A 13608-nucleotide genomic window follows, 5' to 3' on the forward strand; every position below is an offset into this window, starting at 1 on the left:
TAATTAAATCTACCTGCCAGGAAGTTTTTTTTTTATTTTCAAGCTAGAGATCTACTGTATCACACAGCGCAGGATGCTAAATACACACAAGATTACAATGCTAGAAAATTTCAGGTTTCTAAGCAATTTTACACAATCTAAACTGAAGTAAAATTGTATTTAAAAAAGATTTTTTTTTCTGATTGCCTTAGTAAATGGAGGTCAGTTTGAGAGCCCATAGCATTGTTTAGCAAAATAAAATTATCCCCAAATATTTCTAACATTACCACAAGTCTGGATAGTTTTCTTTTTTTTCTGCTGGCTTCAATTATTCACATCCCTGTATTTTTTTTTCTGATTTTACTATCTGTTATTGTTCTAAATTATTATTCCCACTTAGATGTGTAAGCAATGTCCAAAATTAGAGAAAGAGGTTTTTAAAAAAGTAAAAAATAATACAGAAGGAGAGTTTGTTTTACAAGAATAATCCAATTGAGTGAGTAGAATGCATAACTTATTGAGCTAGTCAAAAAGATTCAGGAAGTATAGGTAAACACCATAACTCATAAGCAAAAATCCTATCCCCAGGTTGTAATCTTAAATCCAGTTCTCTGAGTTCTATAGCTAGTTCTTTAAAACAAATACCTGGTCATTTTTTTTTCAAATAACAGTTTTCTTGCCAGTGAATCTTCATGTTTGACAAAAATGTATTTTATTTTAAGCAGATCACATGATGTTTCTCTTTAGTAGAACTGAAATACCCTCTTGCTGCAATCCTATGAAATCTGAAAAAGCGTAACACCTATTGCTGCTAAGAAAAAATAAAAAGATAAAACTTCTGCAAGCAAGTGACAGCATCTGAACTAAAACTCACAATAAAAATAAACTTCTCAAACTGTAGTGATCAAAAAGCAATACAGAAGACATTGCCAATATAATTTTCCCTTTTTTCCTTAATATGTTCCACAACCTGATTGAGACTAAAATGTGAGATACTAAATGTTTCTTTTCAGTGACACACAATCCTGTAGCCACAATGGGAATAAAGTATACAATTTTTACTCTTCCGCTTCCTTGTGAGACATTCCCTTCAAGGCACAAAAAGATTAAACAGTGGACAGGACAGGACAGAACATTTCAGTTTAAGAAGTCTAAAGTTGCACAACACCTCTTATTTCATATTCAAAGCAAACCAAATCAAAATTAGAGTGATTTTTTTAATATGCAATGGATCATATTGAGACATTTGATATTCCCTGATTTGATTTTTTCTTTTTTTTTTTACTTCTTTAAACTATTCTATATTTTTTTATAATGAGACTTTAGAATTGGTCTATTAAGATATTAATCATAATTTTCTATACTGTATCCAATTGATCAATGCTATCTTAGCTGGTCATTAGTAGATATTTTTTCTGAGAAATTCCACTTTTAGTATCTTTAGTATCTTTTATGTTAAAGTGTTTATCAACTTGTATCTTAACCAAAACAATGACAAATATAGACGGGTCTAATCATTTCAAAGGAAAACTGGAAATTTAAAGAATGGTGTTAAGTGCAATGTACTGTAAAACTATTTTGTTCCATTATCATTTAGCATGGTTCCTTATGCTTCTCCAACCCAAATTACTGTGTTGCCTCTCTTAACTTCAGTGATTTCACAATTTAACTTGTTGAGCCGTCCATCCAGGATAAAGAGGGATTCCTTGGAAGGTGTCATAAGGTATTGGCCAAAGAGACCGCTGTCCTTGATAAGCCGGTTCTTATTGTTCCAAGGCCATTCTTCTGCCCCAATAGGTTCCTTAAGGCTCTTCACCATCTTAACTTTGCCAGAGGCGAGCTCTACAAACAACACATCCGTTTGCAAGCTGGAGCTACAATAGACATTGTACTGATGGGCTTCAGTAAACGATGGCTGAAAAGCCACATCAGATATGTGCAAGTTAGTGTGAATGTCAAATGCATCCTGGATTTCTCCTCTAATTGTAATGGACTGGACCTTCATGAGACCTTTTACATCATCAATGCTGACAAGGTAGTGCCCATCTGGAGAGATATATGGGGTGCCTGTCACATCACCATTATATCCAATCACACTGTCAGTAACACTATCCACTATAAGCTGTGGTAGAATAGCCCCAGTGGTATCAGGCTTGCAGCAGATAAAATAATATCCTCCAAGATGTGTATAAGCCAGAGACTGAGGAATACAATTATAATCCTTTAAACTAATTGTCTTGATATATGACATAGTTTCAAGATCAATTTTCTGGAGTACAGTCTCATCTTTATGAAGAATAAATCCGAACCTAAAAGGAAAAAGTACAAAATCAAAGAAAGTTCATAGCTTAATTGTATGCATTACATACAAATATACAAAATCTATACAAACAAAGTCGATGAATTAAAATATATAGCAACATGTTCCTGAATATCTGGGCTTCAGATGTTTCCAAAGCTGTTCATAAGTTTTATTGATCTTTTGGCAATTATAAATCAGAATGTGTCTTTAAAAAAAGTAAAACTATGTACTGTATCTAGTAAATTGCAGAATATATTTTATTTTTCACTTGTGGAAAAAGATAAACATTAATCTGGCTGTCTCAAAATATACTGAGATTTTGTATATTCAGTTACAAAATCAGATAACTTTTACTAAACCCAGAATGGATAAAACACTTGAATAGCAATACGTAGAACATCCCACATATTCACTTCATTTAGTTTGCATATTTTTTAAAGAACATCCAAATTAATCCAGTGCTCACTGCTATTCAGATAATTACTCAAATTCTTCCCATTTTAATTCAGCTGAAGTGAATATCATAAAAGGGGTGAGTTTTATGCTTTCCAACTACAAAGACCTCATTTGTTAAAAATGTAAATAACCTTTTTATGCACTTCCATAAATCAAGTGTCCCAGATTTTCCATTATCCCATATTGTCCCCCTATCTAATCATCAGACTACAGGTTAGGTATTATACCAGTGCCTCTCCAGCCCTCCTCTTGAAACTGCCTCACTATCTTACCTTCAATATCCTACATGAACAAACCTTCAAATATATTATTTTTAATAAAGGAATGAATGCTGATTTTCTTCCAAATGTAAATTTTCTCTGTTGGAATGGAAAGTTTATACTTTAGTTTAGATAGCAGGTGCAAAAAGCATATATACATAATCTTTTTAATTTGGACCACTTGACTCAAAGTCAAAAATCTTATTGGGAACTGAAAAATCATCTTTTTTCTTTCCTATAGTATCAATAAGGATATAGGTGGAAAAATCTGAAATCTGCTCCTCCAAAAAACTTGAAGACAGGGAGTCAGCTTGTCTAGGTACCTGAAAATATAAATAGCTCCCTCATAGGATTTTCAAAAACATCTCAAGAAGTTAGATACATTGGAAAAATCTACCTGTATATTTAGGAGCCTAAATGCCTTTGACTATCTGGGTCCCCATGACCAGAAATAATCCATCAACTTAATAAGTACATTTTGTATTTTCCTTGCTTTCTAAATCAATTAGTTTTACAAGCAAAACATGCTTTGATGAGCATTTTAAATGCATCTAGCACATTAATAGTACCTTTATTGAACCAATAAAAACCATTTTAAAATGTTGCTGTTGTACATTTTAATTGAATTATAATTTCCATCCAAACACAGCTTGACACAACTCACAAGGAAAATGATCATCTAGTAAATAAGAAATGCATCATCCATCTTTTTTTCTAACATAATAAAAATTAAGAACCTGAATAAATATATGATAAGTTGTATAATTGCTTAAATAGATCTGCATACATATAATGTACTATCCTGATTAGCAAAACAAAGTTGCAAATTTAGTGCAAAGGCCATAATTGGTTGCAAAGCAACGTGTTTTAATGTTTATACCAACCAATTTGAATGAACTTCCCTCTAAGAGAATATAAAGTACAAATGCAAAACAAGATTAATATCAATTACTTAAATAAAGATTTCCTGCTAGCTGATTAAAATTGGTGATTTAAATCAATCCACCCAGCTTCTGAGTGCTTGATTGAGCGAATTTAATGGTCAATTAATGCAAGGTTTTTGCATTTAATTGCCATTGATTTTAAAAGAGAAAAATATAAGTTGTTAATCTTAGCTCCTGAGGTCCTCAGTGAGAGCTGTATGTTTCTTGAATCACACTTACAATCAAATTTTGATTATCTTATCTTTGGTTAACCAGAACCTTTGATTATAAGGATGCATTTATTTCCTGAGATTTGCCTACAGATCAGTAACTCCAAAGTATGTCCTGAACTGTAGGGAACTCTAGTCCTTAAATGCTATTTATATCCTCAGTACACGAGTAATCAGTAGGAACTGTTTACAGGGTCAACGGACTCTTAACAGAGCAACCATCTGCTTTGCCTTCTACCATTTCCCAGAGCAGACCAATCAGAGCTAGTCAGTCTGAGCTTGCAAAATAAGTCAGTTTAATGGGCATTCAAAACCAGTTCCTTGCACCAGGGTTCTAGTTTTGAACCCTAACCATCTCCACTTCACATCATGCTATAGTGCAGGAGATGGCAAACTATGGCCTGCAGGTTTCATCTGACCAATGGAGCCTTGGTTGAGGCAGCATCTGGCAGCAGGTGGCTCTCCCTGCGTTGTGCTGAACTCAGCTGGGACCCCGACAGAGGGGTACCTCTGGCTATGCTGCACCTCAGTCAGGTGAAACAAGGTTTGGCAGAGAGAAGCTTTCACCACATTGTGCTGCAGCTAACTGGAAGGGAGAAGCAGCAGCAGTGGGCCATAAATCCTTGCTCATCTGACCCAAGCTGGATCATTCCACTCCTCCCTTGCTGAAACATTTTGATTCTTCCTGCTATAGCCCATGAGGCAAATGGTCTAGCACTTCTCCCTCCTAAAAGAGGGAAAGGAAAAGGATGCTATACCTAGCATGGTTCTATTCTCAGGATTGGACAAGATTTCTATACTTTGTTTACAGCTTCTTGGTTGGAAACTAATAGGGTTGGGAACTTCCAAGTTGCAGGACCCTCATGTTCTGGTGCTAAGTTTGCTGTTCTTATAAAATTCAACTGTCAAGAGATACTTAATTTATTATTTCCTTCTGTTGCAACCACTGATCTTATAAATTCTTTTGATCAGCTACATTCTCAAAGACTCAAGCCACACATTTACACTGAATCCTATTTTTAAAGTAGGTAGGTAAGAGTTGAATAGATTTTTCTACTGAAATTGCTACTTCTTTCTCATCTGAAAATGTCTTTAGCTTTGTTATTTCAAAACTGTTTTTGCAATGCCTAAGCTATTCATTCAGTCCTGTTTATACCAAAGCTTGAAGTCTAGTTGTTCATAAGATGACAAAACCACACATTTTTTAAAGCAGGAAAATATTTACCTACTCTCTTGTTACTCTAAAATGAACGAGGAGATTTTTCTTAAGAAAACATTTAAAAAAATCACCTTCAGGCCTAGACTAACATGACAAATTTCAGCCCAGCAGGTAACTAACGTTTTGGAAATGAGTACACAAAAGATAGCTTTTCAAGAAGAAGAAGAATACTTTTTACACATATAGCAATTTTCATACAAAGATCTCAAAGCACTCTTCAAACACTATTGAAACTGAAGCACAAAGAGAGCAAGTCACTTGTGCTGAGGGCCATAAAGTAAGGATGGAAGCACAGGTCCTCTACAAAGACCATGCCACAATCTCTCAAACGTTAAGAAAGATAATAAATGGGTAGTAAGGAAAACAATAAAAAATGAAATTTAAAATGGACTATTTATACAACATTTGAGCAAAATGGTGTTTTTAACTATGAAAATTAATTTAAACAGGTTCTTAGAAAACAGTTGCCATGCAAAATAAGAAGTTGGCAGGTTTTCATCAAGTTTTGGGGGAAGGGAAAGGACTCAAAGATGCACAGTAAGTAATTTATTAGAAGTTTATCAAAATTACTGACATCATTACCCTTTTAATGAACTAGTGAAAAAGTCCCAATTTTTAAGGGCTTTTAATTAAGTTACCATAACATTGAACTGAGCCATCAACTCAACAATGTGGGTGAACAGGCATAACAAAAAGGAAATTTAGAAGGAGTAGTTACCAGTCCTGTGCTTGGAAATAAAGGAACTTGGTGACCTGAATGTAGTCTGTTTATTTCCATGAGAGTGACGCAAGAAGAGCCTGGGGTGGTTGAACAAACCAGGTGAGCAATCTGTCTTTTCATGTCTCTGTGAGGTATGTTTTCAGACCCTTGAGTATTCAAATCAGACTCAGTATTTGAAACATATGAGTGGTTAATCAAGCCCTGTCAGTTTATTAGACACTAAGATGGATGTAAAACATCATACACTAGGAATAAATATTTCCAAATCAAGAAGCCCAGATAACTTGCACCCAAGAATCTACAAATACTCACTGAGGACTTAATGTTTTATTAAATCTTGGAATGCCAAGGAAATTCCAGAAGTCTGGAAGAGGGCTGATGTGCCATACTGAAAAGTGGCAACCAGGATGCCCAAGTAACAATAGGTTAGTTAGTATGACATCAATTCTTGTAAAATAATTTAAAAACTAATATGAGAAACAATTGGTGAGAATTAAAGGACAGAAACATGATCTGTATAGTCAACGTGGACTTATGAAAAATAGGTTTATCACAGAAATGTAATTTCATTCTTTGATCCGATAACAAGCTTTGTAAATACAAGGAATTGACTAGATATAAGATATACATGTGAGACATTTTAATAGTGCACAATATTCTGAGTATCAATAAAGCATTTTCATTTGACTTAGAACCAGCTTTCAGGTTCTCAAATAAATAGTAGTCAACAGATATTGTCATAGAACTAAGATGTTTCGGGGACTTGCAGTAAATCCAGGGCCATACAACAAGCTCAAAAATGATCTAGCTGTAAATATAAAATCACTGCTGGTAACAGTTGTGACAAAGATCGGCAAAGTATGAAATAATGACATAGTGTTCATACAAAGCATTCTGGTTCGTTGATAAGAAGGGCCTGTTGAAAAATAAGCTTGGATATAGCTTCATGCAATGCTTGAAGAAAGGAATACAAGTTCTACTGAGAAACATGGGACCGGAAAGGGGTGTCCAACACCAAGAAGTCCAGCCCCCTGAGTTTGCAGGCAACCACTTACCCAAATATTGTCCACTCCAACACTTCAAACATCACACACAAAATATATTATGAAAACAAAACTGGAGGAAAAAAAAGCTACTGAAAACCATAGCTAAAAAGCAGGGAAAACAAGGCCGCTACCTTTCCAATGGTAGTGAGTTATTTGATTATAGGATATGCTTTGAGGATCCCAGAAAGGGACAATACCTTCGCCTACAGAGGAAGGAAAAAGCCTCCATATGCCTTCCTGACCCTAAATTTAGTAACTGATTTAACCCTAAGCAAGAGTCAGATGCTTTAGCCAGATGTCTGCAAGGTTTCTGAGGGTTAAGTTACACTTAGACCATGTTAACATTTGAATATGCTGTAAGAAGTTGCATTTCTTGTCTGCACAGCTCTGACTTGCCACTGAAGGGCTGGCGAAGAGGGGTGTGGAAGGCTGCAAATTGCTTGTTTTATCTTCATGGAGCAGACTGAAGTTACCCTAACGCAAGCTGTGTAACATGCCCGATAGTTAACCATTTCCTGAAGTGGCACAATTTTGAAACGCTCAGAGGGCACTTAGCATGAGTTAATGAACTTCAAAGTGCAGGCGCTTACGTTTTAAGTGCCCTTAGTATAGTCTAAATGTAATATATAATTTCACCCTGTGTACTAGCAAGAACACTATTACATATGAATTAAAACTCCCACCTTCAGCTGCAGCAATGTCCAATATTTTGAAGGAAGAAGGAAAGCACACACATAGAATCCAATAAAACAGTCACAAGGAAAAAGACTATCTTAGTAATATGGGCAGTCAGCAGGCAGCCTGAAGCATGGAATTACTAGACAGTGGATACCTCCCATATGTTAACAGAGTTAACTTTAACCCTAATATGGGCACCGCCAATTCCTGAATTCACATGTTATATGCATTGATAAATATACCAAAACACCTTTCCATAAACGTATTGAGTTCCATCTTGAAGCAATTCAGGTTGTTTTTTTCTCCTTTGGTATGTGTCCAGAACATCCCAAAGCTTCATTTCTCCAACAGTTAGTAATCTATTGATTTCCAGTCTAGTTTTGTTCATAACCAGTTGATGGCCATTTGATCTTGTACATATATTGTTCTTGAATTTAACTAGCTTATTTCTCTAATGTTCACTATGCAAATATATTTATAAAAAATAATCATATTCCAGTTTCAATCTTTGTTTTGCTATGCTATAGAATCCAAGCTTTTAAAACCTATGTAAATTTAGTCTGGCAAGTAGGGGAACGTGTCCTGTACAACAGTGACCTCCAATAGGATTTCGGGGTTATAATGGACAAACAACTTCATATGAGGATCCAAGGCTTCCCTATGGCAAAATGGGCTTATGTGTTCCTTGGATGGATAAGGGTGGGTGTGTACACAGGAATAAAGATGTGAATTTACTTCTATATATGGTCTTGGTGGGACTGATATCAAAATTTTCATGCAATTCTTGATCTGCCATTAAAAAAAAAACCTGATTTTTTTAGAGGAATCAGTAGAGCCACATATTGCTTTGAAAGCTAGAGAAAATGCCTTGCAGTGAGAGACTTGAAATACTTGGCAGTGATTAGCTTATCAGAAAGAAAACTGAGAGGTGATTTGATTACAGTGTATAAGTATCTTCTTGGGGAGAAAACATTGGATGCTTTTTAATCTAGCTGAGGTAGGCATAACAAGAACCAAGGGCTAGAAGCTGAAGCCAAACAAATTGCTATTAGTAATAAAGCACCAATTTTTAAGGAGGAGAAAGTTTCACTGACAAAAGAAATGGTGACTTTTCCTTCTATCAGGGTCTTCAGTTAGAGACTGAAGACCTTTCTTGAATGAAAATACATGATTTTAAAATAATGAATTTGTCTCAAACCATTTCTGCTTTATATGTTTTATCATTTCTGTACACTGTGAATTTCATTGTGCATTTTAATTAACTTTTCTGAATGACCTTTCATACAACTGCACATGCATCTCAAATTAAATGTCCCCTCTAGTCTAAACAATTTATTTTCCTAGGGCACTGAATTTCACTGACAGGTTTTGGATTATTTTTATAATGCTACATTATAAAATGTGATCAAAGAGGCCTAAAGTCTTATAGGATATCTCTTTTGAGGAATAAAATGTAATATATCTTATGTTAATGTAAACATATAATTACACTTCAATATGCATTCATAAAATAAATTATATAATAAAATTCAATCAGAATAATGATGACTATAAATATATTTTTATCTTAAGAAAAATGTACCAGAGCTATAAAGTATTCTTATGTTAATCATCAGTAAATTGTAGATGAGCTGAAATAGCCACAGGTATCTTGTAGATTGATAATAGAAAATGGAGCCCTTCCCCTCAGTTGCTTATTTGAATATATATCACAGATCAGGAGCAAATAAGTAATCTTTCCACATGATGGTGTAATGACCTGGAGCAACCATCTATGAACAAATTGTGAAATCTCTTTATAATGTTATGTGAGACTACAAGTGTCTTGATTGTAAGGATAGCCACCTTCCTGTGGTCTATTTTTCTGCTCTTTAGGTCTAGAATTTCAAATGATAGCACAGAGTTAGCATGGAGTGTCATTAAACGTTGACTGTCTTTTAAATTGACTTCTGGACAAAGAGAGAACTACTGCCCAAGTACGTGTGGTTTTCAATTTGAAATGGAGCATCAAAAAGTAGGCAATGAGTCATTTGGTTGTGGGGTTTGAATACCAGGTGAAGATGACTGGGAAATCCCTTAAATGGAAGAAACTGCAGGCCACATGAGCCAAAAGAAACTTAAGAATTTGCTGCCACCATATACTTTTTGGATAGTGACATTCCCTTATAAAGCTGTCCACTATCTATTATAAATATACTTAAATGTACAAGAGAGTTTTTGGGTTCTTTTTTTTAATATAGCTACTCATAACTGTGCTATGAAATGATGCCTGTAGTTTATGTGCTTTAAGTCTGTTTTATAACTAAGCCGCTGGTAAAACAATTGATACATCAGAGCACTTTCAGTTTTCTCAGGTGATTTATAAGTAGGAAGTGGTATGTTTACTACAAAATTTCTCTCATACAGATTGATATGCAGTGGCCTCCCACTGTTTGTTAATCCCCGATTAATATTTATGAGAGTTTGAGCCTTCACCTAGCATAAAATCTAGCACAGTATCAGGCGGTCTATGCAGTGTTTGCCAGAGCGCATATTGGGAGCTCATGCAACTTAAGCCTGCAAAACGTGAGAACCAAAGCTTATATTTTCAGCCCTTTATTTCATGTTTAGTATAGGTGGGAAGCTGTAGCCTGTAGGCATATTCATGTAGGAAGAGTATTTATCACAGTTGCAAAAGCTGTAGTTAATGGTTTCTTTTTCCATTTATTCCATATTTATATCTAATAAATATCTCAGTTTCTGAAATTTAGACCAACTAAAATTAAAATTAAATAACCATTTGAAAATGATTTTTAAGGTATATTTAAAAATTAGCAGTATGCTACAAATGACTCCTTGCATTGTCTTAAAAACAAATCTGACACAAGGCCTGTTTCCCTATGCCATGTATTCCTTAAAACTTGGCTGTGTTTCTATTATTGCTTGTTGCCTCCTGTAAGGGAAAGATTGAATGATGTTCAACATAAAGTACTAAAGAAATAGCTTTCCAGCTGAACTTCAGATGAAAGCTGAGGTGAAATATATCCTTTCTTAAATAGCAGTTACATTCATCGTTAGTAGAAAAATGCACAGAGAAGTACAAATGGGTACATTTATTATGACTGTAAAGCTAGAGCTGGAACAAGTTCCGAGTAGCTCAAAAACTCAGACGTATTTGAAAAATGGATGCGCGTTTTTGAGCCCCAGATTTATGAATGTGAAAACCACTATGTAGGCAAAACCAGTGAACAGTAAAAACCATTATCTGCAGAACGCTGAGGCATGCCTTCTTGCACAAACATGATCACCATATCCTGGTTATAAAAGACTTCCACTGTCACATGTCCTATCATAGTCTCTGTAAAACTCCTGTACAAAAACTTTCATAGCCAAGATATAAGCTACCTCTGACAGTTCAACTCTGTAGCTTTTTCATTCTTCCCCGTTTGAGCTGTTTTTATTTCATCAGCTATGTGAAATATTTTTCTCCATGGCCTCCAACCAACAAGTACTTGAATAATTCAAGTATGATCAAGTTTCCACATTCTATCATAAGAATTGCTATGATGCATAAAACTAACAATGTACCTAGTACAGTATTCTGTCTTTCACAGTGGTCATATCTGTCTTTTACTTACAAAGAAGATACAAGAAATGCTAAAGTTAACAGTTATGGCATAATGCATTCATAGGGAAAGGTTTAGCCATCCTTTAGCTTATGTCCTAACTTAATTGACTTTTGGGTTTTTTTTTTTTGTTTTGGGTTTTTTTGGGGGGGGGGGCTGGTAATCCTAGGGGCAGGGTGTTTTTTTACTCCTACATTCTCTCATTATTCCTTTTACAGTACACTATCAGCATTGCTCCCCCGCCGCCCCATTTCCTACCCTGCCTCCTTTTGTTTGTTTTGTTTCCTATTCTCACATTGTTCTTCCATTGTTTTAACTCCTGTGGTTTGTGAGATATATTGATGGTAAAAATAAATGATGCTGTATTGGATAACCTCTCATAGTGCAGAACAGAAGTCTTTTACTTATAAGAAAATGCTGTATGAATGTAGTATACATATTCTGCTTCCATAAAGGGATTTGTACAGCTAGCTCCCCACCACTGCCTGAAACACTCACACAACAAGAGATTCATCATTGTCCTATAGTGCATGAAATATTTTCCAAACTGATCTAACACTGTTGCTATGGCATAAACATAATTTGTGTCTTTTAATATCAACTGCTGTGTATCTTTTTATAAGGCTCCATATGGCTTTGTCTGTGCCATTTGGACCATAAGGCCCTGAATGACACATGTACAAAAGGAATGAAGATCTTCTCTTTTTGATGGGGCAAGGGAGAAGGGACTTGAGTTTGACTGTTCTCTTTTGTGTCTTTATAAGAATTATTATTTCTACTCTCGCTCTAAAAATAATTTGAAAGCAGTAGCACAATTTAAGCTCTGGGTGACTCTATAGACAAATAAAGATGTTGTTTTCTAAATATATGTTTTTACCTACACCAGCACACAAAGGACTTGTTTTAATTCACTTTACTTGAAAATATGTTGTTAAACTAGCACGACAAAATCAGAAGTTTCAAAGTCATCTCTGGGATCATTAATTTGAACACTGTGCCAAAATGTAGCTAAACATCTCTTAGACAGGTGCCTACTTAGGCCCTTCTTGAAAGCCTTAACAACTCCAGTTTGGGTCTAGGGTCCTACTGTTAGGAAATGTATACTGAAATTTAGTCCAGATCTGGTTTGTGTCTCTTTAAACCAATTTATTAATCTCTTACTTTCCATAGCAAAGAATTTTTTTTCCTCCATCTTCTTTTGGGCATTCCTACAAATATTTGAAAAATGCTATCTCTGCCCTCCCCTAACTTAGTCTGTTTTCTTCCAAACTAAATATGGCTAGTTTCTTCCACCTTTACTCATGCAACTTGCATTCCAACTACTTCCTCATTTTTATTGCTTACTTCTTTCTGTATCTTCTCCAGTTTCTCAACAACCGTCTTAAAAATGCAGTGGCTAAACCTAGACACCAGTTTGCAGATGAGGCCTCACCAGGGCTAAATAGAGTTCCAGGTACTGTAACCTTCAGTGCATTGCATATACAACTTCTTTTAATGCAAGCCAAAATGAGCCTGCAGTTTTTGCTACAGTATTACATTGCTAACTCTAGTTATGTTTATATTCTATCAAAAAATTCAGATCCTCTATTCATTGCTAATGCAAAGTCAGTTATTCCCTATTCTGTATTTGTTCATTTGGCTTTCTTTCCTGTGTGTAGCAACTTCTATTTGTTTTTGTTTAATTTCAAATAGCAACAGCAGAACTAACTGTGAAGTAGTAATGGTGCATGGTTTACATGCCTATTAATTGTCCAAGCTAATGGAATCTTTTCAATCCCAAATGTTTCCTATACCCAGAACAATATACTATGTTCACAGTCCTGCAGGAGAAGCAATTATCCTGCCTTCTGCTTTTGGGAGATGCTGAGAAATTTGGCATTTTAAGTCAAATAGATATAGGATGCCATAATCCTTTCCTGTGAACCCATGGGCCAGATTCTGTTCCACCTATCAGTCATGTAAGTGGATTTAGGCCCTGATATGTAAGGGTACTCAATCTTGCTTGAATCCCTGAAAATCTATTAGTGCATCTGATTTTTTAACATATTGTCCTACCCATGAGACAGGGTATGCACAAGCATTACATTTAGATCAACCTAACCAAAGTTAGGTAAATTTAACTGGTCTGGTGTGCAGATGTTTGCAGGGGTTAGGTCTTTCTAAAAATGCCACCCCTCCTCTCCCCCCAT

At 35.3% G+C, this 13608-nt stretch overlaps 1 protein-coding gene across 2 annotated transcripts in view; it reads right to left on the bottom strand.

Annotated features, from left to right (window-relative positions):
• Nucleotides 1-727: 727 nt before the first annotated feature.
• FSTL5 (follistatin like 5) overlaps nucleotides 728-13608 on the bottom strand; it is a 600367-nt gene continuing 587486 nt past the window's right edge. For both annotated transcript variants that reach the window (XM_019534563.1, XM_019534562.1), the window contains one exon: nucleotides 728-2288. In XM_019534563.1, the coding sequence (XP_019390108.1) occupies nucleotides 1586-2288 (703 nt within the window). In that variant the 3' untranslated portion in view covers nucleotides 728-1585. The remainder of the gene's footprint in view (nucleotides 2289-13608) is intronic.

Source organism: Crocodylus porosus, unplaced genomic scaffold, assembly GCF_001723895.1.
Source record: "Crocodylus porosus isolate Cpor-Errol unplaced genomic scaffold, CroPor_comp1, whole genome shotgun sequence".
Lineage (NCBI taxonomy): Eukaryota > Metazoa > Chordata > Crocodylia > Crocodylidae > Crocodylus > Crocodylus porosus.